Source organism: Hemicordylus capensis, chromosome 4 (genome assembly GCF_027244095.1).
Source record: "Hemicordylus capensis ecotype Gifberg chromosome 4, rHemCap1.1.pri, whole genome shotgun sequence".
NCBI lineage: Eukaryota > Metazoa > Chordata > Lepidosauria > Squamata > Cordylidae > Hemicordylus > Hemicordylus capensis.
The window spans coordinates 83,383,933-83,407,744 of NC_069660.1; the positions used below are offsets into that span (position 1 = coordinate 83,383,933).

Sequence of the window (23,812 nt, forward strand, 5' to 3'; positions counted from 1 at the left end):
GAGGGTGGCTTTATACTAGCTAAAGCAGGACTGCACAACTTTGGCTCTCCTGTAGAGGTTAGACTGCAACTCCCATCAAACCTGACAGCTGGCCACTGTGGCTGGGGAGGATGAGAACTGCAGCCTCAAAACAGCTGGAGGGATGAAGTTGTGCAGCTCTAGTCTACAGCTCTTCCTCCTAATATTCTCCTGCCAAAATCCCCAAATTCACGGGGAGGCACTTTCAAGCCTGTCTTGACATGCCATACTCTCTCATCTTGTTTACCAGTTGGAAGGGCCGGGTGATCTGGCCTAGGAAATAGTGAGCATAGTTGTTCAGTATAGGAGACGAGAGCGCTATTTTGTAAGGATCCTTTATTGTCACATGTTCCAGAATTACATACAGGTGAGTCAGTTAAATAGTGGAGAGGCCTGCAAATGGTACTGTGTCTGGACAGGCCTGGAGTGGAACTGATAGCAAGCCTGTGAGGATTGGGGGAGGGTTGAGTGAGGGAAGTTCCCAAGAAAGGAAAAACCAAAGAGGATTGGCTATGTTGAGCTTGTCCTGTGGACTAGCCCCGTGTATAGTAGCTCTGGATTGATACGGGAACAAAGGAGCAGGTCTGGATTATGAAGTGGGATTGCTCCTTGCCTGGGGATGTGATTGGGGTGGATAAGTTAGGACTGAGCTGAGGGTGGGAACAGATGAGGGCATTGTTTGCACAACTGGAGGCTTAAAGGAAGTAAGGGAAGGTGGTTTTACGAATTGCTGGGTGTTGGAAGGAGTTAAGTGTGGTGTCTAGAAGTAGCCCGGCATCCCCGTAGCCGCTCACACTTGGCAACCCGGTTTCCTTCCCAGTAGCCAGCATCCTGGCCATCATGACAGCGGCAACGTGTGCAGGGCCCTACCCAGATGCCCTCTCCAGCAGGGATAACACGGTGCTGGCTCCCATCCACATAGCAGTTTGGCCCTGTGAAGAAATGAGCATGCATTAGAATCTGTCAGTGTTTCGCAGGCTTCTTGCATATCCTAGAAATAGATATGGCAGGCAGCTCAAAAGTCCAAAGGAACAATTCTTTCATGGCCCTGTATGCTCCAAAATTGGAGTTGTACCTGATGCCCATCTTGCTTCCAACTCGGTGATGTTGGACACTCTCTCTGGCAGGAGGGCATCTTTTTATTATTGCAGAAGTCCCTTTATGTAAGGCAGGAACCAGGGCCATAGTTCTGCTGATTCCTATGTGTCCCTAGGTAGTTCTAAGGACCACAGTGCTCTTTTCATGCAATCTCCTGGTTCTCCACAGATTAAACAAGGAGACTTCTGCCACTCCTTCAGGTGTGGAAAGTAGGAAGCTGCCTAATATTGAGTCAGACCACTGGTCCATCTAGCTCAGTATTGTCTACAGTGACTGGCAGCGGCTCTCCAGGATTTCAGGCAGGAATCTTTTGCAGCCCTACCGGGAGATGCCAAGGATTAAACCTGGGACCTGCTATATGAAAAGCAGCTGCTTTCCCACTGAGCTACAGCCCCATCCCACATCTGCCTCTTGTTCTGCCAGCAGTGCTCCATCTCTCACCGTCTTTGCAGGTGGGGCAGCAGTGGCCCTTCTCATAGATGGGATTGACACAGGGTGGAGGGGCACAGTCTGCCACTAGGCAGCGAGCGATGCCATCTGGGTCACAGGTACATTGTTCGCACTCTGATGGCTGTGGGAGAGAAACGATGGTCAATGTGGCAAGGCAGTTTTCAGTCACCTCTCTACATATGCAACAGTGTTGGGCACAGGATGATGAAGCCAGCAATGCTTCCGAGTAGCTGCTAAGTTATTCCCCATTCCTGTAAATTGCCATTCCTATATGTTCAGGTGATCAGTTGCTCAATATGCATATTCATGCAGAGTTACAGAAACTGCAAAAGGGATGTTTCACAAGTTGCAAAATGGATGGGCTGAAGTTTCCCAGTGTGTTAGCTCTGTCTTTTTCTATAACTTTGGAAGGGCCAAACACACGTGCCAGAAAGACCTGACTGGCTGTGGTGCTTGGCTGCATGGTGTATCTTCTTCAAATATCAGGGAAAGGATGGATCTGTTCACAATTGAAATATAAGGCCCATCTTGTTACATGTGGAGTATTTGGAGTTGAATGCATAGTTATAGTAGTTCTTGGATTGCACCATCGGAGGGCACTCTTGATCAAGACAACAGTTTAAGAGGCTCTGTAGAAATGAAAGGTGAAGGATCACATACCTGCTGGGCACAGTCTAACAGAGGTGCTAGTGTCTAGGCTGTTCAGCTATCCTTATGGCTGACACTGGGCAAATTGATTAGGAGGGGAATAGTTGCCCCAAGAAGGGGCAGAACTGGTAGGGATCCCAACATGCTAAAAAGACATATGAATGTGGGGACTAAGCACTCCAGATATCCATGACCAAACCAAGCTCTTGCTTAAAGTATCCAGCAAATGGTATTAGTATCCTTTTTCATCCCTGGCATTACTCATTCACCTTCTCACTAGCACAGGCCTAGAGTCAATATTCACTAAAATGGCGAAGCAAAACAAGAGCAGTTACCAATGTCACTACCTAGCTGCTTCTAGAAAATGATACTATTCTCTCCCCTGTTCTGAGGGGAAAGTTCCCAGATTCCATTGGCTTGTGTGAAATTTCTCCTTTTCAGCACCAATACAATGGATGCAAGGACTCACACCTGCAGGTTGGGTGATGCTAAAGCCTGGGAATTCACTAAGTGGACCTGTCCAGCGATTAGTAATAAGACATTGGCCCCTTGTTCTAGGACATTAGCCACAGTACTTTCATCAGAATTGAGACTTCCATCAGAAATGAAAGATGATGCATTTGTACCCAAGCATGTCGATCAGGTGTTTGTCCAGCAACTTAAGAACTCCAAAGAAGGGATTCCACCTCTTCTCTGGTGACTTGTTATCTTATTTTTATCCATCTATGATCTATATTAACCTAAATATACTGGTTAATTTTCTCCATAATGTGACCCTTCCTGCCTTTGTAACCTATGAGTAGAGGCTGTTTCTAATGTTATTGATTGCACAACATTTTTATCTAAAAGCACTTTAAAATGATAATATCCATCTTTTATGCCCATTGACCCTTATGAACGTATGATTTGGTACAGTACAGTGCACTGGACATAAGGTAACTATTTTAAAATATTTACATCCTACTTTTCTTGATCAATCCAAGTAGTTTTTGAACGCTAAATATTAACTGAGACTTCAGTTACTCACATTTCCCCCTTAAAATAATTTGCTTTTCTAAGCCTCTAATCATGTCACCTTAAGTGGCACAGCAGGGAAATGTTTGACTAACAAGCCAAAGGTTGCTGGTTTGAATCCCCGCTGCTATATCAGGCAGCAGCGATATAGGGGGATGCTGAAAGGCATCATCTCATACTGCATGGGAAGAGGCAATGGTAAACCCTTCCTGTATTCTACCAAAGACACCCACAGGGCTCTGTGGGTGCCAGGAGTCGAAACTGACTTGACGGCACACTTTACCTTTTAAGTCTCTAATAATCCCACTATCCATTCTTGTGCAAGTGCTAAATATTTTGGTTCCAGGAGATGCTGAGGGGCAGCCAGAGGGTTTATATCCCAGAGGCCTGGGATTCAGACCATCCAAATCTGACCATCAGTAAGGATTACAGGTGGGAGCAGAGAATCAATAGGAAGCCAGGGCTATGCAAAGTTTCCTAGAGCTAGTTGGGCTTCAGCTGCTTGTCCCAAAATCTCTGCCTTTCAAAGGAATTTGAGTGTTTTCATGAATCAACCCTAACTGGTAGGACAGGCCAAGGAATATCTAACTTTGAAGATATATCTCAAGGAGTACTTGTAAGTAAATTTGGTCTCTTGGATAACCAGGACAGTTAACCTAGAAAGCAGACTTCTGTCCACTCTCTGGCTCACTATAAGGACAGGCCTTTCTTCATCTAATCGCTCAGTTCATATTACTCCTAGAGGCAGAGAATCCATGAACAGCCAGGTTTGACCTTTCACCTGCAGCCTCTAGGGCAGGGTCTTCTTCCCTGGGCTAGTGCAGGCTGAGTGCCAAAAAATTCCCCACCCCCTATGGCCAACTCAGCCATGCCAGAGATTGTTTGAGCTGACTCAGATCCTAAAATACACTGCATGCAATGTTAGCCTTGACAGACAACAGCCAGCTCACAAGAAAGATATTGTACCAGCCAATGCCAAGCCTAGAAAATAGAAAAAGATGGGAGGGGATTTGTCCAAGGAGGCAGCTGGGCAGTGGGCACTATAGCTAATACTACCCTATTCAATTTCTAGAATTGGCAAAGAGTTCTGATTTTAAAGGAAGCTTTCCAGAGCTGTGTTGCTCAGGCAGTTCTCATCCACAATGGAAAAATAATTATTCAGCTCAGCTTTAATTTTTCTTTTGTTTTAACCAGATATCAGACACAGACAAGGGAAACTAGGATTCTGCTTCCAGTTCCTTCCTTTCCCATCTAGCTCTCTCTTTAAGAAGCAGGATTCAAAATATAGAGGAGACTTTTTGTGACTAAACCCTTCCTTCCTTAGCCCTATTCACATTATTAACTTGACTGCTGCGCTGGTAATGAAGATTCTCACCACCAGAGTTGGTGTCCAGCACCCATCCTTACCGCTTTTGCTGTTAATGGGTTACTTTTCATGCCCCATTCCCACCTCTTTGACCAACAGTCATCTGGATGCCTTACCTGGAAGTGCTGTCCCAGCTCATAAACCTGTCCACGGTGCTCACAGCCAACACGTTCGCAGCGTGGGCAGCAGTCACTGGGGTAGTGGCTGACGTGGATGCAGGCAGGTGGCAGGGTGGTGCACTCAGTGCGGGCACAGGCTGGTCCTTCGGTCGTGCACTCACACTGGGTGCAGTGGTCACTGTCCAGGAAATACCACTCGCCCACGTAGTAGAGGCTATCATTGGCATCGCAAGTGCTAACTGGCCCTGCCAACCCTGGGATGGGCACCAAAGCCAGCAGCAGTGCCAGCAGGCTCAGTTCTGCCAAAAGAAAGGGCATCGCTAAACTCAAGGGACAGCGCCAGGAGCATAAGCTGGGCGTGGGAACTGGGAGCAGCAGCAGCAGCAGCAGCGAGGAGCAGGACTGAAGGGGAGCGAAGTGAAGCGGAGGTGGCGGGGAAAGAGGGCATCCAGACTAGCCCAGACTATCCTCTGCGAGGTGCCCGGGAGAGCGCCGGAGGGTCCCGCTTGGAAGCGCTTGCCGAGGCTGATCGTCACCCCGGCCAGCCACAGCGCGCCTCGGCCTTTGTGCCGCCGCCTCCTGCCCCGGCCCGCCCCTTCATGAAATCCGAGCCCACCCCGCCCAGGGACCGAGGCTGAGCGCCCCCTCCCCAACGAGGCGGGCGGGACCTGAGCTTGGGAGGGAGGGAGGGAAGGAGGCGGGACCAGCACCGCAGCATTGCCCCCCTGCCTGCACCTCCTCCGCTGCCAGCTTGCCCGCCCGCACTCATTGCTGGCCCACTCTCCCACCCACCCACCCGTCCTCCCCAAACAAACTCGTCCAGCTTCGCCACTCATAACTCACCCTCGGTGGCGAATTCTGCTGCAGCTCCCCAGTTCTCAGCCGCTGTAGCCTCCAGGACTCTCTTCACGCGCCCGACATCCCTTTTCCCTCCTACAAGCCTTAGTTGGTAGAGGCACAAGTCCAGCAACTCTGCTGAGGAAGAAGGTAGGACTCGTCCCAGAAAAGGGCACCCAGACTGACATCGCGCTGCCCAAGTGCCTGCCTGCTTGCTATCTATCTATCTATATCGACACGCAGAACTTATTTGCCGTGTGGTTTCCAGGGACCCGGTTTCCTCCTCTCCACGGGACTGACCCGCCCCCCGCTTTCAGCCTGCTGGACGCGGCTCCTTTAAGAGACGAGGTTTCTGAAGAACGAGGTGGGGCGTTTCCATGGAGCCGGCGGGTTTGTGCTCGTGAGAGCCATCGGCGGGTGGGGCCTGGACTCCGGGGGCGGGGGGAACCGAAGAGGGCAAGTGCTCCTCGCCCCACCACCACCACCACCCGCGGCGCGTGTGGGTCAGCCGAGAAAGCTTGAGGTGCGCGCTCGAGATAGTGGGTCAAACATTTGGGGTAGACATAGCGCCTTGGGGGTGGGGGGTGTTTTTTATATTGGCCAAATGGTGTAGGAGAAGGTCGTGAGAAAGTGGGGCAGAGACGTGGGGGTGTGGCGCTGAGAATGTAGGTGGGCATGGAGATCCATGTGGGGCAATGGGACATGGGTACCGTATTTACTGGTTGTAAGGATCAGTGGAAATTCGAATGGGGCTGTTGGGTGGTATATAGCAAACAGGGGGAACTCCTGCACGCTTATTGGCCGCCTGTGGCTTGGGTGGGGTTGGGAAGAATATGCCATGTGCGCTAGCAGGTTCTCGGAACTATGGACCACCCATTTCCCTATTTACATCACTTGCTTTCTTTTCCCCCCTTTAAAGTGTCAGACCTCCATGCTAGAATTGGGACTGCCCCAATGTGGCCCTTATCTGGGGAGCTCTTGCAGCCAGTGCCATCGCTTTGGAGGATGGTGGAGGAACAAGTTGCACCCAGTGAGAGGCTCGAGGTGAAGAACATCTTGGGTGCTGATGTTGTGGAACGGAGCTTGGAGCTTCATGCTGAGGTTAAGTACAGAAACTCTAGATCTCCTCTGAATGGGGCATCTAGGCCACAGGGTGAAGTAGTGCTGTGTGCATTTCATATTCCTGCAAACACACACAAATAAACACTGCCCTTAAGTTAAGTACTAGTGGCTATTGCCTAAGTGGTACCTGAGTACCCCAGCATCCAATCAAGATCTCATGAGGTAAAGAGACAACAGCTGTTTAGCTAAGAAGCTTGATTAATAAAAGGGGCTCCTGAGTCATGTCTTCTGGATGCAGGGAAGAGACATACATATGCACATGGTGAGCTCCATTCAAAGGGACAAGTTACATATTTTTCTTTGGAGATCAGTAATTTCAAATTTGAGTTCTCTAAGAACTATTGGGTGGGTACCATCTGGCCCTGATGATTTGTTAATTCTTAATTTTTCAAGACAATTTAGAACATCATTTCTCATCACCTCAAATTGACCCAGTTCTTCAGCCTCTGTCCCTGAGAATACAGCCTCTCTGTCCCTCATAAGCTCAGTTCGGGCACATGTATATGCTCAGTATCCTTTGCTGTAAAGACAGATGCAAAGAACTCATTCAGTTTCTCTGCAGTCTCCATATCCTCCTGGGGAGCTCTTGATTACAGCCTTTCTCTCAAAGCAAACTCACATGAGGGAAAGAAATGCTGAATCATCCCTGCTGAGCTGCCTGGCTAGGCTTCTCCTAAAACTATTCTGTATTATCGGTAGGTTCAAAATGCTGCTGCCACCACTCCTCTTATTGACAGAGCTCAAACCTCCCTGGACTTGGGGTGGAATCCCAGGGAAAACTCTCTTTATTTTGCTATTGGATAAGTACAGAAATCTTCCAGGTGCAAGCCTACATGTGGTTAGAAAACTGATAGCTGCTGAATGTTTGAGGATGTGTTTGCACCAGATAGACCCCCTTTGCTCCCCCACTTTTCCTAAGTTAAAAAACCAAATTGGAGAGTTTTGTAAAAAGAAAAGAAAAACAGTTTTATTCAATTACTACAGATTGCTTCCATCTGAGGCTTACAAAAATAGGTTGTCTTAATGCATGCTTAAATGTTTATAGAGTCTTTTGCAATGCCCTAGGTATGGTGGGCGTAGGCTAGTGTTTCTTGTTTTAATTATGTTACATGTAAACAATAATAGAACAGTATCAGGAATATGCAAAAGCACACACACCAAATAAATCTAACATCCCTAACGCAAAGTCTGACTAAACAAACTTTTCCCTAGACTAAACTTCCCTTTTCCTTGAACTTGTCAAACTGCTGGAGAGAATTCAAGCTTCCTGCCCGCCTGTCTTTCAAGGATCTGCAGAGTTATTCTCCTGCAGCCAACCTCCATGACCACATGTCCTCCTGTGCACCTACAGCCTAGCTTCTCCCTTTCTTGTTCCCAGAATTCCCAGCAACTATTCTCTAGGTCCCACCCACCTGGTGTACTCATTGGGTGCCCTGGAGTTCACCTGCCTGTCAGTCAAGACAAGGGTTTACTCCCTTTTAACTCTTTAGAGGGAGGGGAGGCTAATAATTACACCTCCTTGCCATATAAGGATGTACCACCTCCCTGGTAGGTTTCCTGCTTCTGATGTATTTAAATAAGTTTTTTGTTATTCCCCTTGATGCTTTCAGCTATAAGTCCCTTAGCATACTCTCTTTTTGCGTCCTTATTGTCTCCTTGCATTTCTTTTGCCAGAGTTTATGTTCCTTTCTGTTCTCTTTATTTGGGCAAGACTTCAATTTTCTGAAGGAAGTTTTCTTCCCTTTTATAGTTTCCTTGACTCTGCTTGTTAGCCATGCTGGCATCCTCCTGAACCTGGTGGTACCTTTCTTGGTATACATTCCAACTGAGCTTCTATTATTGTGGTTTTAAATAAGCTCAATGCTTTCTCTAGTGATTTGACCCTTCTGACTTTCCCTTTCAGCTTCCTTTTTACCATCCCTTCATTTTTAAAAAGTTTTCTCTCCTGAAGTCCAATGTATCTGTGTTAGACCTCCTTGGAAATTCTCCACTCGCATATATGCTGAATTGGATCAAACTATGGTCACTGTTCCCTAATGGTTCTACGACTGACATCTTGCACCAGGTCCTGGGCTGGACACCATTCAGGATTAAGTTCCGCCTTCTCTTTGGTTGTACCATGACCAACTGTTCTAAGGCACACTCATTTAGTGTGTATAGAAATCTGGCCTCTTGGTCATTACCTGCATGTGAATTTACCCAGTCTACATGAGGGTAATTGAAGTCATCCATTATTACATCTCTGTTTCTCTTTGCCTCCATGATTTCCTTCTTCAACTCCAGGTTACTCTCAATAGGAGGATGATCTTTGATCATCCTCTTTGATCAGGAGGATGATAGCATATCCCTAGTAACACATTTCCTGTCGGACCTTGTATTCACCCACAATGTTTCTGTGGACTCAAGTCCTCCTAGTTTTCTAGCTTGTTAGATTCTATCCCTTCTTTAACATGCAGTGCTACTCCACCATCCCCATTCCACCCTTGCCTATCCTTTCTATAGAGATTATATCCAGGAGTAACTGTCCCACTGGTTCTCACTGTTCCACCAGGTTTCCATTATGCCCACTGTATCTCTGTTTTCATTAACGTCCAAGCATTCCAGCCCCCCCCCATTTTGGCCTGTAGGCTTTTGGCATTAGCATATGAACATCTATATGAAGGGTCCCTTACCTGGCATCAATGCGTGCTGTCTTCCTTACAATCATTTGACCTCATTGACCACCTATCACGTGCTTCCATCTGCCCTTTTTTTGGTTCTACTCTGTCCCCTTTTGCTTTATCTTAAATAATTCCTCACACCTTAAGGAATTATGTTTGCCAAACTGGATAGTGCCCAGTTCCTGTTGGTCTGCCTCAGAGCAGAAGATCCTGTACTAAATGTATGTTATAAAAAATGAAAATGCACACATTTCTCTATATATGTGGTGGCAAGCTGTGACTAATTGTGGGTCCCCACTGTTTGTACTTGTGGCAAAATAGACCTATGGGTACACCTGTCAAGCTATGACATATGTGCATTTCCCTACTCAAGAGCAATAGTTGTTTATGGAAATAATCTTGTAACTCTTAATTTTGGAATTTTGAGCTGTTTTGTGGGCCATGTTTGGATCCTTGGAAGGCGGCACTCTCACTGCTGTGAGAAAGCAAAACTGGGAGGGAGTGAAACAATGCAGTCGCCTCCTCCCTTGTCTGTAGGGTCTGCATTTGCCAACCCCCAACTCAGCTGGTTCCTAACGCTTGGCCAGAGTCCCTAATCCAGGCTATTGCAGGCCCTTTGTTCTCCTCCAGCCATTCATGCCCTTTCTCTTTTCAGTGTGGTCCTGGCGGGGGCTGGGAAGTACCATTAAACATCCAGAGGCTTTTCACATGGTAATTGCCTTACCTCTCCCTGAAACCTGGAGAGCAGCACATCCTGGCCAGCTGGCACCCTTTTGTCTACCATAGCCCCTTGTTTAGGGCTTTCCATGGGTCTATGTTTCCAAGTCCAAGCATTCAGGATTTTTCCTTGTGGACAGTAAAACTTTACCACCCACCCCCACTCCCCTTTAGGACCCCCTCACCTGGCTTTCCATCACCTCTTCATCTCAAGCCTGATGAATGTGGCCCTGCTCTGAATTCTCTTCTTGTCTCCTGTGTGTGGCCCCTTCAGTCTTCAATTAGGATATCTGGGAGGCTGCCCAGGGCAGCTTCTGCATTGTAGCAGGCCCCTTGTGGATGTATGAGGCCAGAAAGCAATTCTGGAGTGTGTTTGCCCTTCAGATGTCCCATGTTGTGTGCATCGTTGCTGGGGGTATTTTTGCTGCATGACCTTGGCTTTCCTCTCAGGGAGAGGGGAATGATTTAGAGGGTGGAGGACATGTCATCCACTTTGCACCTTTTATGGAGTGTCTGTGGTGCAGATGGCAGACATGTAGTGCCTGCTTGCCAGCTATTGTAAAATGACAGAGTTTGGGGCCAGCCTGGGGTGTGTGGAGTGTGGATGCCTATTGAGTGGCTGGGAGCTAGTGCTGCTGGTGAGAATTCCAGGGCAGGCCCTGCAGGGCAATTGTGCTCATCTTGTGCTAAAATATTAAAAGCTTATTTAAAAAATCCATCCTTTATCTTAAAATATTATACAATGTTTTAACTCATTCCCTATCTTTAGGCAGACTAAGTGTTTTTATGAATGTTAGTGTGGTCTGATATATATTGATTCATTCATTCATTCGATTTCTATACTACCCTTCCAAAAATGGCTAAGGGCGGTTTACACAGAGAAATAATAAATAAATAAGATGGAATCCTGTCCCCAAAGGGCTCACAATCTAAAATGAAACACAGGATAGACGCCAGCAACAGTCACTGGAGGTACTGTGCTGGGGGTGGATAGGGCCAGTTACTCTCCCCCTGCTAAATAAAGAGAATCACCACATTAAAAGGTGCCTCTTTGCCAAGTTAGCAGGGGCAAATTGATCTGAATATGGAGGCGAATAGGAATATATTGTAGACAGACATTAGCTAGGCAAGCAAACAGTAAATTTGTTTGGCATCCTTTGGCTGTTAAATGCAAGTTCCACTGATTTCAATGGAACATACAGAGTAAATTTGTGTCTAATTCCAACCCTGGTTCTTGTATCTGCCCCTGCTTTTTATTCAGTGCCTTCTGTCCCCAGGTAATTGTTCACCAAGTATGACAAGGAAGATGTAATATATTTTGCAAGCTAAATAAAGACATACACACCCCAAATGATATCACATACACAACACTTTTTTCCTAGCACACATTTTAATTCTATTGCTGTTTATTGAGTATAAACAATGTCTTGTTAAGAAACACAGATGATTCACTGAAAATGAATTAAATCTTGTAAAGATTCCTACATTATTTAGAGAAAGTAGAGCCTATGGGTGTTTGAGAGAGGTATGGGAAAAAGAGGGAAGGAAAGAGACACAGAAAATAACCAGGACATGGGGATAACCGGGAGGGGTGATGGGAGATTAAAGCCCTATTCAGACATTATGTTCTTCAAGTGTAGAGATGTCTGTACACATGGCTGTACCTATGTTCATTTTAAAAGTGAGCCTGGATACAGGCCCTTTAGATGCATGGTATAGATAAGCCCTGTTAGGCATTCATGAAAAGTGCCGCTGCTGTAACCATGTACAGCAGAGTAAATGGGTTGGAAGTCCCACCCTGACTCATCAGTCACCCTTGTGCCCCACTGCTCACATTTCAAGTGGCATTTGTGTAAACCGGGAAGTGCTGCGTCTGTGATGGTCGGTGCTTCCATGATCATGGGACTGGGACAATCCAGCCTCACAGGCATGCAAGCAACCACCATCGCAGACATGGCACTTCCTTTGTTTGTTCACACAAACACCATTCTAAGAGTGAGCAGTGGGGTGCGAGATTGACTGAGGGGATGGAGGTGGGATTTCTGACCCATTTGCTTCACTGTACATGGTTACAGGGGCGCTTTTAGTGAATGCCTGAACAGGGCTATAGTGTACTGCTGTACCTGTCTTCAATATAACATGTGAATAATTGTACTTGTGTACAGATCTGAACATGTACACTGTACATTCGTTGTATGAATGTTGAACATAATGGGTGAATAGGGCTTAAGTCAAATTGGCTTTCATGAGAAAAGTGAGAGGAGTGAGGGCAAGCAAGGAAACATACCTATACTACTACTAAAATGTATGTGAGAGTGCACTACAAGGACATGCTAGAGAAGTGAATGCATGATTGTGACATAACATTTCAACCATGCCCCCTCTTTCCCTTCTCACACATTGTCACAATTTTGATGCATGACAGGCTTCCCCTTTCAGATCCCATCTCTACAACTGTCACAAATGTTGGGGACTTGTGAAATGTAATTGCCCACCACCATGCTTGAGATTAACCAGAACCCATGATTAGGGTTTTTGTTTTGTTTTTTTACTGTCAATTGTCCAAAGTTACTTCTTCTTAGATGAAAGGGAGTTTCTTAAATATCATATTTATTTTCTAGCCAGTGTGGTATAGTGGCTAGAGTGCTGGTCTAGAACCGGGGAGACCTGAGTTCAAATCCCCATTCAGCCATGATACTTGCTGGGTGACTCTGGGCCAGTCGCTTCTCTCTCAGCCTAACCTACTTCACAGGGTTGTTGTGAGGAGAAACCTAAGTATGTAGTGCACCACTCTGGGCTCTTTGGAGAAAGAGCGGGATATAAAATGTAAAATAATAATAATAATTTTTCCTGTATTTGGCTAAAGTATCTCTTTGCTAATAGGCATCTGGCTTGCTTTGCCAGGTTTGAAAAACCTTCTTCCTGGACAGGCTGGGAAGGTATATAGTTGTATTGGCAATGAGACTGCAGTTTGTTCTTCCAGGCTACATGAGTTATTTGGGGAGGTGGAGCGGGTGAGAATATTACCAGATGAATATTTTTGCAGTTTATGTCAATGTGCAATTGTATGCAGTTTTGTACTGTTCCTTGTATAGTTGAACTCCTTCTCTATGTACAGGTGCAGACTCTGCTAGAATTCTATGAGGAGTTGCAGTCAGAGCGACCTAGACTTGGGGGGAAAACACTACACACAACTGACAGCTTGGCTTTGTTGGCTGCTCCACCCCATCTCAAGGAACTAGTGAGGGAGGAGATCCGCCTTCTTCTGCTTGGCCTCCAGGAAAAGGCATTGCAGGAGGGCAGGTACTGGGGATCAGGAGGGAGGGTGCTTGACAAGATTAAAGGCTGAGCTGGTAGCAGGTTGCAAGATGTTGGATGGGTGGATGGTGGCACAGAAGTACTAGGGATATAGCTAGGGGAACCAGAACATCTTAAGGCCTGAAGCCTCTTTGAGGAAAAACTAAGTCTGCTAGCTTTCTAGCCTGGTCGTAGATCTATGTGTTGAACGGGGGAGTTCTCTCATCTTGTATCCAGGGCAGGCCAAGTCAAGAAAGCCAGAATGACACGGTATTGTTCGTCCTTTCAGTATCTCAGGTGACTGTTCCAGAGATGTTTCCCAAGGGATTCTTAATTTCTAGTGCAGTCTAATTAAAACTTCAAGTATCTTTTGAAAATGGTTACCACTCAAATGGCTAATGCCCAGCAAGTAGAGCTTGCACTAAAGAGATACTGAGGTGAGTCTCACGATCAGTGAGACCCGCCAGAGGGAGGGGGTTCTGCGGGGAAAGTGGGTTTAGCCCGCTCTCCCTGCAGACGATCAAGGCTGCAGCCCTGGGCGGCCAGATCGGCCACCCACATGACTGCCGGCTCCGTCACAGAGCCGACGAGGGTTGCGGGGATCGGGGGCTGCGCGGCCCCCCGTAGTTCCAGGATGTGCCGCGCAAGTGCACGAGGGACCCCCAGGGCCTGGAGTCTTGTTTCAGCCTCCTGGCAGGAGTCTCCTTGTGTGTTGCCACGGCGGGGGTCTCCTTGTGTGTGGTACTTTGGAAGGTTTGCTGCCAGTAGCCGCGTGGCTCCTATGGCAGCAGAGGATTGGCAAAAAGCGGGCTAGGCTCCATTAGCCTGCTTTTTGCTGATCGTGAGAATCTCTCTTTGTGTGACTCCCTTATCTTGACCATGGTCTGGACATTCAAATGCAGCTCTTCAGTTTACCAGAAGTTCAAGGCTGTGTGTCACTCACTCCAGTCTATTTCTTATCTGCATGATTCTTCCCAGTCTCACAGGCACACAGCCTTTGTTATTCCCCAAGCACCCTTCCATGCAGAAATCTGACAGAGGTGATCACTCCCATCAGGAATGCCAGTCCAGCTGCTGTTGTTGTTTCTTTGGTGTACTCAGTCCATAGCCTGAGGCTGGGATTATATTCTCCCCACCTCCAAGTTCAAAGGGGGCATTCATCCAAGTGAGAGGGATTAATACCTTCAGGAACCCTTGCCAAGGGACTAGCTCCCTGCCTGGCGCCTTTGTTAACAATGGAAAGCTGAGTGGGCAGGGATCTCAAATGGATTGGCCAGCAAGGGATGGACATTCACTCTTTTGGCCCCAGAGTAGCAGCAGTGTTGAGTCATAGAGAAGACTTGCCTTCTCCTGTCCCTCTTAGTCCAAACACCGGGGTGGGGTGGGGTGGGACATTGCCTTATGCCTCTACTGTTTTCATTACAGGGACCAAGATGGTGCCATTGCTAAATACAGCCCCCATGTGGTCACCTTTGCTTTGAAGACAAATGCTGGCAATGGACGGCCTCCATCTCAGAGCAGTGCCCTCATCAGGAAAGACCTAGGAATAATTTCATCTGTGGAAAGGTAGGATCTCCACACAGTGTGCTCCTGGGCTATTCCCCCCCAGAACACCTTGGGCACCATGGGCTGGCGCCACAGGTGGTCTCAGAATCCAGGACTGAGTATGTCTGCAGAAAGCTTGATACCAGAGGGTGCCATATATTCTGTATACTTTAAAACCTATGTTGGCTAGGTCTTGCTGCTTCGATAAGTAGTTTTGGTGCTGATCACTGCTGTCCAGGTTTTGCACCTCATTTAGAGTCTGGGGGATTTGCAAATTGTTGCCATATACTATGGTTATTTATTTCACCCTCATCATGGCATTACTCTAGCCATGTGTTGTATTGGTTCATATAAATTATATGTGTGTAGAATTAGCAATGGTGTGTCCACCTGAAAAGCAAGTCTCAATTTTGGATGTAAACTTAAAATCAGGGTTATGAAATGCCACAGCCAAGCAGTATAGATAGATAGGTTGTTAGCATGTGGCTTTGTTTATTTACTTATAAGATTTTTAATGTTCTCTTTTGTTTTTCCTGTATGCATATTTCTTTTTCTTTCTTTTTTTTTAACAAATAGGCTCTTTATTTGAGGATTCCGGACCTGGGGCCAAAACCCATCTAGCCTTGTACTATCTAGCTCTATACTACTTATAATATTCAGATGAGATGGGTTTGGAAGTCTTAGGTATAGGTGCATAGACTTCCTGTGAGTTCCAAGTGCACCTGCTTAACTACCAGGTATACTTATACCTAGATGTAAATCTGTGACAAGATAGTTATAGTTACTCTGGGTTCAGATGCCTATGCAAAAGCTAGTCATCCTATTCTTAGTTTTGAGCATGAAAGTAATTCCAGAGCTGGGTCTGAAAAGTATATTGGTTCAATTTGATCAGCCCTGTTCTTATAACATTCACACAGAGGGGCCAGGAGTGCAAGAAACCACTGAGGTCAGAGGACATGGAAGGAAGGGTACCGAGAACCCTTGCCAAGTCATACTTCCAGACACTACCATGAATGTCCCATTTCTAAGCTTTGTCTCATGTAGGAGTGAATAGTTGCAAATACTGAGTCTGCCTGGTTATGGTGAACAACTAGTCCTTGAGCTGCCTGGTGCCTGTAGCCTACCAAATCTGTTTCCTCAGGCCATTGTCATCTAGAACCAGTAACAACCTGGAACCTTTCTGCAATAAACTGAGTATTGCCCATATTGGTAAAGTTGCCTTCCGACTTCAGTAAGTTTTTGCTGTGTTTTGCTTGTACTTCTTGGGATAGACGGTGTATGATGGAAGGAGACCTAAGAAGGTTACAGGTGCCTCATGTAGGCATGGGAGGGAGGTGCAAGGGAACACCTGATGGTGGAGAGTGGTAAGCCCATCCCAGAGCTAGGAGGTCTGGTGGGTGTCAAGGTGTGAAAATGTGCACAGATGAGCTCAGACAGTTTGTATTCTAACCTCTTCTTCCTCAATCTCCCCTCCCAATTTGGCCTATATCACAGGATTGAAATGGAGGAGGTACATAGAGATTTTGTAAGCAAAATTCTTTCCAAATTTCCTGTGGATGCACACACAATTCCTTCTGCATAGGTGCAAGAAGTGAACCAGCTCAAGCACTGATTACGGCAGGGTTTGTGGACTTTCATTCCTTTCCATATTAATAGTGGAGAAAAGAGAGATATCTCTCTGCTCCATGGCATTCTGGAACACAGGTGCACCTAAGTAATTTTGGAGCCTGGTCTTATTTTGGTGAGGTTGGGGGTGGGGGGTGGCTGCCACCACTGCAAGATAAGCTGCAATGCACTAATTTTTTTACACCAGAACATGCTTAGGGAAAGCTGGACACTTTTTTAAAAAATAGAAGAAATTCTGAATAAGATACTTCCCACTGACCTGCTGATACCATATTTTGCACGGACAGTCCTGCCATTAAATTAACTGACTGCACTACTTTTCACACCACTATATGCTCAAGGAAAAGTTGAAACATTTTTGGGGGGATAATTTTAGAAGAAATTCTGAACTGGACACTTCCCACTAACCTGAAGATTATTGTGTATGGACAGCCACTCTCCTCTCTGTTTTGGAACCCAAAAGCAAATGGAGAGGAGTGGGAGAGATGTGGTTAACCAGTCCTCTTTGCCTAGTCCAGGCTGCCTGGCTGCCTCCCCAGTGAGAGTGCTGAGGACAGGGACCACCCGCTAGTCATGATCCAGGCTGTCTCATTCCTCACCGCCTCCCACCGCAGAGCAGCAACCATGCTCCTCACAGGCCACCCCTATGCCCAGCCAGCCATTCTCATGTGTGGGCATTGCTTCCCCAGTGTGCACGGGTGCCAAGATCGCTTTCACAAGGGCTTTTCCCATCTCCCAGTCCCAGAGGGAATGAGGCTCCAGCATGTGGGACTGTGGCTGGATGCATGGTGTGTGGCTTCCCAGCAGCCATTGAGCTGGCACCGCTGCTGAAAGCCAGGCCCCAAAGAAGCAGCAGCCCCGGAGCTTGCGCTCTAAGCCTCCCGCTCCGTCCAAAGCGCGGTTTTGAATCTGAAAGCACGGTTCAAGCACTATTTGAGAAATTCATTTAGGAACTTTAAGAAAAGGGAGAGCAGGTCCTTGCCTTCTCTCCATTGCCCCATTCAGTTTTTTCTTAAAGTTCTTTTTCTTAAATTTCCCAACGGAATTTCCCAAACAGTGCTCAAACCCAGCGAGTTCCTTCCTGATTACTCCATCCTGATGTCACGCTTGGCCGCCTGGCACAGGCGGTGGCGTGGCCACCCATGACATTTGAGGATTTGGGAGCTCCAGGGGGTGTGAGGGACCGGACTTCTGCTCGGAAGTCTTTTCCAAAGGGCTCCTCTGTTCTGGAATGGGAGGGCAGGGTCCTTAGCAGATAGATGCTTCCTAGATCTGTGACTCTGTGCATGGAGCAGAATGCAGGAATCTGTGAATGGGTGCAATCTCAACTCCCAAAGGATTCTCAAGCAGGAATCTGGCAAAGGCTTTTTAGAGATTTCCCCATGTTAGGCATCTTGCATGTGAATGGAATCCCTCCGTCAGAGTCATGATACCCCCCCCCCAAAAAAAGAGTTTGCCTGTCAGTAGCTGGAGAAACTCAGAACTAGATTACAAAATGTACAGTGTTGGTCAGGGGCAGGAGTGTGTGTGCCTTTACACAGGGAAAGGGTCTTTTTATGAAGTACATTACAAGTGGGCCAGATCATCTTGTCTCGTGTGTAGTGGACTGCTGCTGCAAAGTGTGGTGGACACCACTGGGAAGAAAAATAAGAAGTGAAGAGCAAGGCTCTTATTTTTAAGGTCTGCAAAGTTGGCAGTTGCTTTCTGTCCCAAACCTCCCACACTCTATGGATCTCACTGGCAATCTCATTTCTCTTAGGACCATGCTAGAAGATGAGTGCCGTGCTTTGGAAAGATACATCCCTCATTTACAGGTAAGAGTTGACTCTCTCCCAAGCAGGATCTCTGGAGGCATGTCTAAGTTTATTCCATGCAATTCAAGAGGAGCAGACTAGAGTCTGCTTCAGATCTTGGAGAGAGCCCTGCTGGTTCAGAACAAAGACCTGTCAAGCCCAGCATGCTGTTTTCCATCCAGCTGCCTCTGGGAAACCCAGAAGCAAAGGCAATACCCTCCTCTCCTGCCATCGCTCCCCAGCAACTGGTATTCAGAGATGTGTTGCCTCTCAAACTAAAAGCAGCATACAACCATAATGACTAGTAGCCAATAGACTTGTTCTCCATGAAGTTGTCTTAAGCCATCAAGACTAGTGGACATCACGTTTTGTGGCAGCAAATTCCATAAATTATGTGCTGAGTGAAGAAGTACTTCCTTTTGTCCACCCTAAACCTTCTGCCAGTAAGTTTCATTGGGTGACCCAGGTTCTAGTCCAGGCCTGCTCAACTTTGGGTCCCCCAGCTGTTTTTTGACTACAACTCCCATAATCCCCAGCCATGGTGGCCAGTAGCCAGGGATTGTGGGAGCTGTAGGCCAACATCTGCAGGAGGGCCAAAGTTGAGCAGCCCTGTTCTCATCTATGTGGAGGGGTGGAACTACTCTCCCTGTGTTTTCTCTGCACCATGTAGGGCTTGGACAACAGGTCAATGAAGCGAGTCTGTACTCTTCCTTAGGCCCAGTTTTATTCAGCCATACTAGAACATCTCTCTTGCTCTTACTTTTCTGCCCCTTCATATTGGAGCTTGGCCTTTGGGATACACACAGCTGGTACTGTACAGCTAGACAAGCTTCGCTGGTCTGTGATTGTCATGAAGTTTTGAATTCAAAAGGTTTAGAAAGGAGTTTGGGTAGGTTTAGAGGCAGAATGCTTGGGTTCTTCAAGAGGTCAATGACACTGAAAGGTTTGGTTTCTATAGCAGCCATTGTGATTCCTTGCTTCCCAGAACTGAATGGGGGCAAAAGGATGAAGGTGAGTTAGTGGCAGGAGAGTGTAATAGCATCTTCACTGCAAAAATATTGTTATGCTGGGTTGCAGGACTGCAGCAACAGCACCCCCTGGTGTCAGCCTCTGCTCATCAAAACCAACTTTGCTGGTTGCACTACACCAGCAACTCTGGCAGATGGAAAATACTGCCACAGTAACTTCTAGTTAACCACCTAATGGCATAGCGAGGAAATGACTTGATTAGCAAGCCAGAGGTTGCTGGTTTGAATCCCTGCTGGTATGTTCCCCAGACTATGGGAAACGCCTATATTGGGCAGCAGCAATATAGGAATACTACATGGGAAGAGGCAATGATAAACCCCTCCTGTATTCTATCAAAGACAACCACAGGGCTGTGTGGGCGCCAGGAGTCAACATCAACTCGACAGCACACTTTACCTTTAACATCTGATTGCTGAAGATCTGTCTAAACTATTTTCCTGTGGAATGAGGGGCTGGCATATTCAGCTGAACAAGCTGGATAAGTTTCTGCTTGTTCCTCTTAGCTTTCTGTAGTTACCAGGGTGGCCAGAAGACTGGGAGGAAAACTAGAATATATTATTTGGGGAGAATTCTCTGTCATAGATCCCCTTAAATGAGAATGTGTACACCTTTGGGTAAATTGCATGTTTAACAGAGCAACTTTCTCGTTGTTCTGTTTTCTTTAGACTTTGACTCTTTCCTTTTTCCACAGTGCCAGCTGGAGGAGATATGTCAGTGTGCTACACAGAGGCCTGAGACAACACATGAGCCTACCATGGCTGGTATGCAGAGTAATTGATGCCATCCATTGATCAAACAAGGCTGAAGTGGGGTAGGGAAAAGAGACAGCATCACGGTGCCTACAGTTTTCACCTTTAGGCAGTTCTTTGGTGCTGCAGTGGGGTATGGGCTCTGTGTGAGTGCCAGCCCAATGCTTTGCATGCATGCATGGTGCTGTTTCACAGCTGAAAGGAGTCTTCTCTTTTCAGAGCTACAAGAAGAGAAGCGTGTCATGGAGCAGGACTTACAGTGGAGCCAGCCTGAGCCATCCCCACATCCTTTCCTGATGCTTAGACAGCTTGGATACCAGCACAGGTAACACAGGAACACCAAGAGGTTGCAGGTCACAGCTGAGGGGCATCTGTTGAGGTGGATGCCACCTGGGCTTGTCATAGAGGGTGGCAAGTGCAGTTCAGGGTTGGCTTATTATTAGGGTCTGTATCTTGCCTGCCACACTCTGGAGTGTGTTTTCTGCTGCAATCACGGGGGTACCCATTAAGCATGCTGTAGTGTCCAAGGCTTCTCTGTCATTGGTGTTTCATGGACAGGGATATATGAGTTGCACTGCTTTTATTTTGTAGTCACCCAGGAGGTGCAGCGAAAGGGCTAAACTTTGGGGAGGCCAGTCCTACTTCTAATGCTGCTTCTTCACCAAATCCCATGGATCAAGCTTCTCATTTGTGCCATCAGAGACTACCCCGGTGGGGCCACCCAGCAAGAGGCCCATTGGCATGGCTGCAGCGAGACAGCGAGGAATCCAACCAAGCAAAGAAGGACAATGATGCTTGGCTGCTCAGACCTGTGATTCCAACACCCCCTAAGGGAGGCAGGATTGTTTCAGCCTGCAGGACAGCAATACCAGGGTTAAACCCCACCTTCCATCCTGTACCTCCCCCTGAACCATGCCCACTGCCCCGCTTCTGCCCTCGCACTACTAGGCTGCTGCGATGCAAAGGACCCAGCTAGGCCAAGGAGACCTCCCTCCCCCCACTGACACCTCTATTTCTGCTCCCACGGTGCAGTGTCTGAGGGGGACCCAACTCTGCTGTTTCCCATGCCTACGCTGGCCTTTGCTCACCTCCGTGAGTGGGAGTCAAGGGAATTGAGGGAAAGTGAAAAAGCAGTAATGGCTCCTCTTCAGCACAGATCGTCCTCCTGCAACCACAACCATGACTGAGACTTTCCCTCCTTCTAATCCGCAGCCCAGTTATGGATCCACAACTCAGTGGGTCCGCAACCCAGTGCAACAGGTCTCATGTCAGCTTTAAAGAGACGCCATAACCTCTAAAGAAAGACCCTTCCCATTCCCACAAACAGGACTGTATCATCCTAGACTCAGGAATATAAATTTCATTAAAATCTATTGGACTTTAAAAATCTACAACTGGGAGAGTCACAGTATGGGAGACGTGTCACAATTATTGCTATGAACAACGAGAGCGGACAATGGCAATTGCCACACTCCACACAGGAGGGAAGGACAGACATGGAACCATGCATTAAATAGTGCATCATCGGGCAGGGGAGGTAAGGATTGGGTGCTGGAGGCTCAGGACAAAGAAGTACCGTCGTGGCATGGAGCCACCTGTCCTCCCTCTGATCTGCTCACGATGCAGACATTTGGCACTTAAGCACTGGCCCAATGCCCATGCTACTGGCTAGAGCAGGTACCCTATGGGTAGGATCCAGCTGTGCCCTTCCTGCTGGCACCATGGCTACACTGCAGCAATCATGCACGATTGGGAGCTGAGGGGTGCCCCCTACATGCACTGTTTGGCATTGCTAAGTGACTTGGCATCGTTGCCACAGAGTAGAGGGCAGGATAGTGGCTGCCAGGGCCTCCTGTTCCCTCCACCCAGGCAGTTTCTAGGGGTAAAGTGCAGGCAGCAACACTGAAATGGAAACAAAGGGAGAGGAGGCCGGAAGACAGAACCATTAGTAGTGTCTACCCACCTGAGCTAGCATGGGCCCTGCTTTGTGTCAGGAGAGATGGGCTTTGCAGCTTGTTGTGGGGCTGGGGCCTCTGGCTAGCCCCTCTGTGCCCCAACATGGGGCTGGAGGCTTCTATCCCCACTAATACTGGAGGAGTAGCCTGGGACAGCCTTGAATGAAGGTTGTGCTTGTTTGCTTTTGTGCTTCCTCCAAATAGTGTGGACAGGACTTGGCACATCATCTGCTCATAGCACCATGGTTGGCTCTGCCCACTCCCCTAGAAGATGGGGCAGAGCTAGGTCCCAATGGGGTCTTGCCAATAAAGAGACCCCATTCAAGTTCATTTGCACGTCCCAAGGGAGGGACATAAGATAGTGCTTCAGAACCCCCACAACAGGGCTGAGGCACCAGGTCCCCCAGGGTCAGTACCAAGAATAATGGGCTTAGGTGAGTACCCAGAAGATGCTGTAAGCCAAAGGTACACCTGCGTAGAGTGGGTAATGGCTTGCACTTGCTGCTCAGAGCCTGTGGCAATGCTCTAGATTTTTACCAAGGTTGCATGGTGCATCCAGAAGTGTATAGGAGAGAGAGAGCGCGATGCTGGGTAGAAATGTGTGATTCTGAATGAATGTGTGTGCAGTATGTGCGAGTAAGGCTAGGTTTGAGATCACATAGCAGACATGTGCATGCTTGTGTTCATAGATTAATGATATTTCCATCCCCACCTTGGCCATTTTAGGGAGAGTGCTCCTGTTCCCCCACCAACGTATTTATCTGTCAAACCCACTAAATTGTGTGTTTCTTGCAAGACTATTGCTTCTGATGGGCACCGTGACTAGAATGCATATCAGTAGTGTTGAGGAAGCTACCTCTCCTTTTCTAAGTGGGGAAGCTGGGAAGGTATGTGCATTGGTGGGTGGTGTGCAGTCTTCAGTGCATCTTCTGGAAGAGCTCACACAGGGACACCAGTCTCACTTAAGGCTGCCTAGCCCGTGGTCAAGCTTTGCCTAGAATGTCTAGAGTACATTTATAGCTACTTCCAGCCCCTTGCCCGCATCCCTCCCCTCCCTGATTCCCCATTAGCTTCTCTGAGGCCAGTCCCCAGGGCCCTGATCCAGGGCAGTAAGGGGCATACCAACCCCAATAGATTCCAGACCCCCTGGGCCCAGGTGCAGCTGCCAGTCTCTACCCTGAAGGGGATGCTGAGCCAGTGAAGCTGCAGCTTACCCTCCTCCTGGTACCCTTCAAGGCACCCCCAACTGTTCAGCCAGTGCACATGCTCCCCACTTCTGCCCCCTGGTCCTGGCTGTGAATTGGGGCCATCTGAACATTACTGTAAACATGAGGGTTACAAGATGGCACAGGGGCACTAATGAGGTGGGTGGGATGAGAACTCACAGCCCCTCCCCCAGAGTTCGGCACAGCCTGGGAGCCAGGGCTCCCCCACCCAGTGGGGGGCACTGCAATATATCTGAGCAGATTAGGGTTTGGAGGACCAGGAGAAGTGGGAAAAGGGAGGCGCAAGGAGGGCTCCCTGCCCCGCCTCCCAGGCTAAGGTTCAGATCTTGGAGTCCTGGCTGTGGGTAGAACCATTGCTTCCAACGGTGATGGCAACAGCCACGCCAGCCTCGTCACTCTTGGGCTTTTCAGGATTCAGCAGCTGAACCTCCAGCTGTGATTCTGTGGAGGGGCTGAGTGCTGGTGCATAGCGGCCTGTCCGATGCTCTGTGAGGGCTGGGCCCCATTCACGGCTTGGCCGGGTAGCGTTTTTTAAACGCTGTA

General features: G+C 47.9%; 3 protein-coding genes across 10 annotated transcripts in view; 1 reads left to right on the forward strand and 2 right to left on the reverse strand.

Moving 5' to 3' along the window:
* Window positions 1-337: 337 nt before the first annotated feature.
* Window positions 338-5,303, reverse strand: LOC128325400 (von Willebrand factor C domain-containing protein 2-like). The gene is made up of 3 exons (XM_053251128.1): window positions 4,711-5,303; window positions 1,558-1,687; window positions 338-950 (listed from the first exon to the last, which is right to left on the reverse strand). The coding sequence occupies exons 1-3, from the start codon at window positions 5,029-5,031 to the stop codon at window positions 766-768; spliced, it is 636 nt and encodes a 211-aa protein (XP_053107103.1). The 5' UTR covers window positions 5,032-5,303; the 3' UTR covers window positions 338-765.
* Window positions 5,304-5,482: 179 nt separating this feature from the next.
* Window positions 5,483-21,482, forward strand: CCDC24 (coiled-coil domain containing 24). 5 transcript variants are annotated; one of them, XM_053251119.1, is made up of 10 exons: window positions 5,483-5,700; window positions 5,819-5,914; window positions 6,470-6,651; window positions 13,168-13,352; window positions 14,772-14,912; window positions 16,033-16,122; window positions 18,277-18,331; window positions 20,031-20,100; window positions 20,308-20,413; window positions 20,680-21,482. In XM_053251119.1, exons 3-10 carry the CDS (start codon window positions 6,505-6,507, stop codon window positions 21,062-21,064), a joined length of 1,179 nt encoding a protein of 392 aa, XP_053107094.1. In that variant the 5' UTR covers window positions 5,483-5,700; window positions 5,819-5,914; window positions 6,470-6,504; the 3' UTR covers window positions 21,065-21,482. The 5 variants fall into 5 exon arrangements, with proteins under 5 accessions (XP_053107094.1, XP_053107096.1, XP_053107093.1 ...); XM_053251121.1 differs by lacking the exon at window positions 5,819-5,914; XM_053251118.1 differs by lacking the exons at window positions 5,483-5,700; window positions 5,819-5,914 and adding an exon at window positions 5,921-6,073.
* The window catches only part of SLC6A9 (solute carrier family 6 member 9), a 65,056-nt gene continuing 62,677 nt past the window's right edge, over window positions 21,434-23,812 (reverse strand). For all 4 annotated transcript variants that reach the window (XM_053251115.1, XM_053251116.1, XM_053251114.1 and 1 more), the window contains one exon: window positions 21,434-23,807. In XM_053251115.1, coding sequence (XP_053107090.1) covers window positions 23,589-23,807 — 219 coding nt within the window. In that variant the 3' untranslated portion in view covers window positions 21,434-23,588. The remainder of the gene's footprint in view (window positions 23,808-23,812) is intronic.

Excerpts from the sequence above, each read along its gene's own strand:
- CCDC24 (XM_053251119.1), top strand. The coding sequence starts at position 6,505 with ATGTGGCCCTTATCTGGGGAGCTCTTGCAGCCAGTGCCATCGCTTTGG. Across the intron at positions 13,353-14,771 it reads AAGGCATTGCAGGAGGGCAG|GGACCAAGATGGTGCCATTG; the intron begins GTACTGGGGATC and ends TTTTCATTACAG. Across the intron at positions 20,414-20,679 it reads CAGCTTGGATACCAGCACAG|TCACCCAGGAGGTGCAGCGA; the intron begins GTAACACAGGAA and ends TTTATTTTGTAG.
- LOC128325400 (XM_053251128.1), bottom strand. The coding sequence starts at position 5,031 with ATGCCCTTTCTTTTGGCAGAACTGAGCCTGCTGGCACTGCTGCTGGCT. Across the intron at positions 1,688-4,710 it reads AGCTGGGACAGCACTTCCAG|CCATCAGAGTGCGAACAATG; the intron begins GTAAGGCATCCA and ends TCTCTCCCACAG. Across the intron at positions 951-1,557 it reads CTGCCCCACCTGCAAAGACG|GGCCAAACTGCTATGTGGAT; the intron begins GTGAGAGATGGA and ends ATTTCTTCACAG.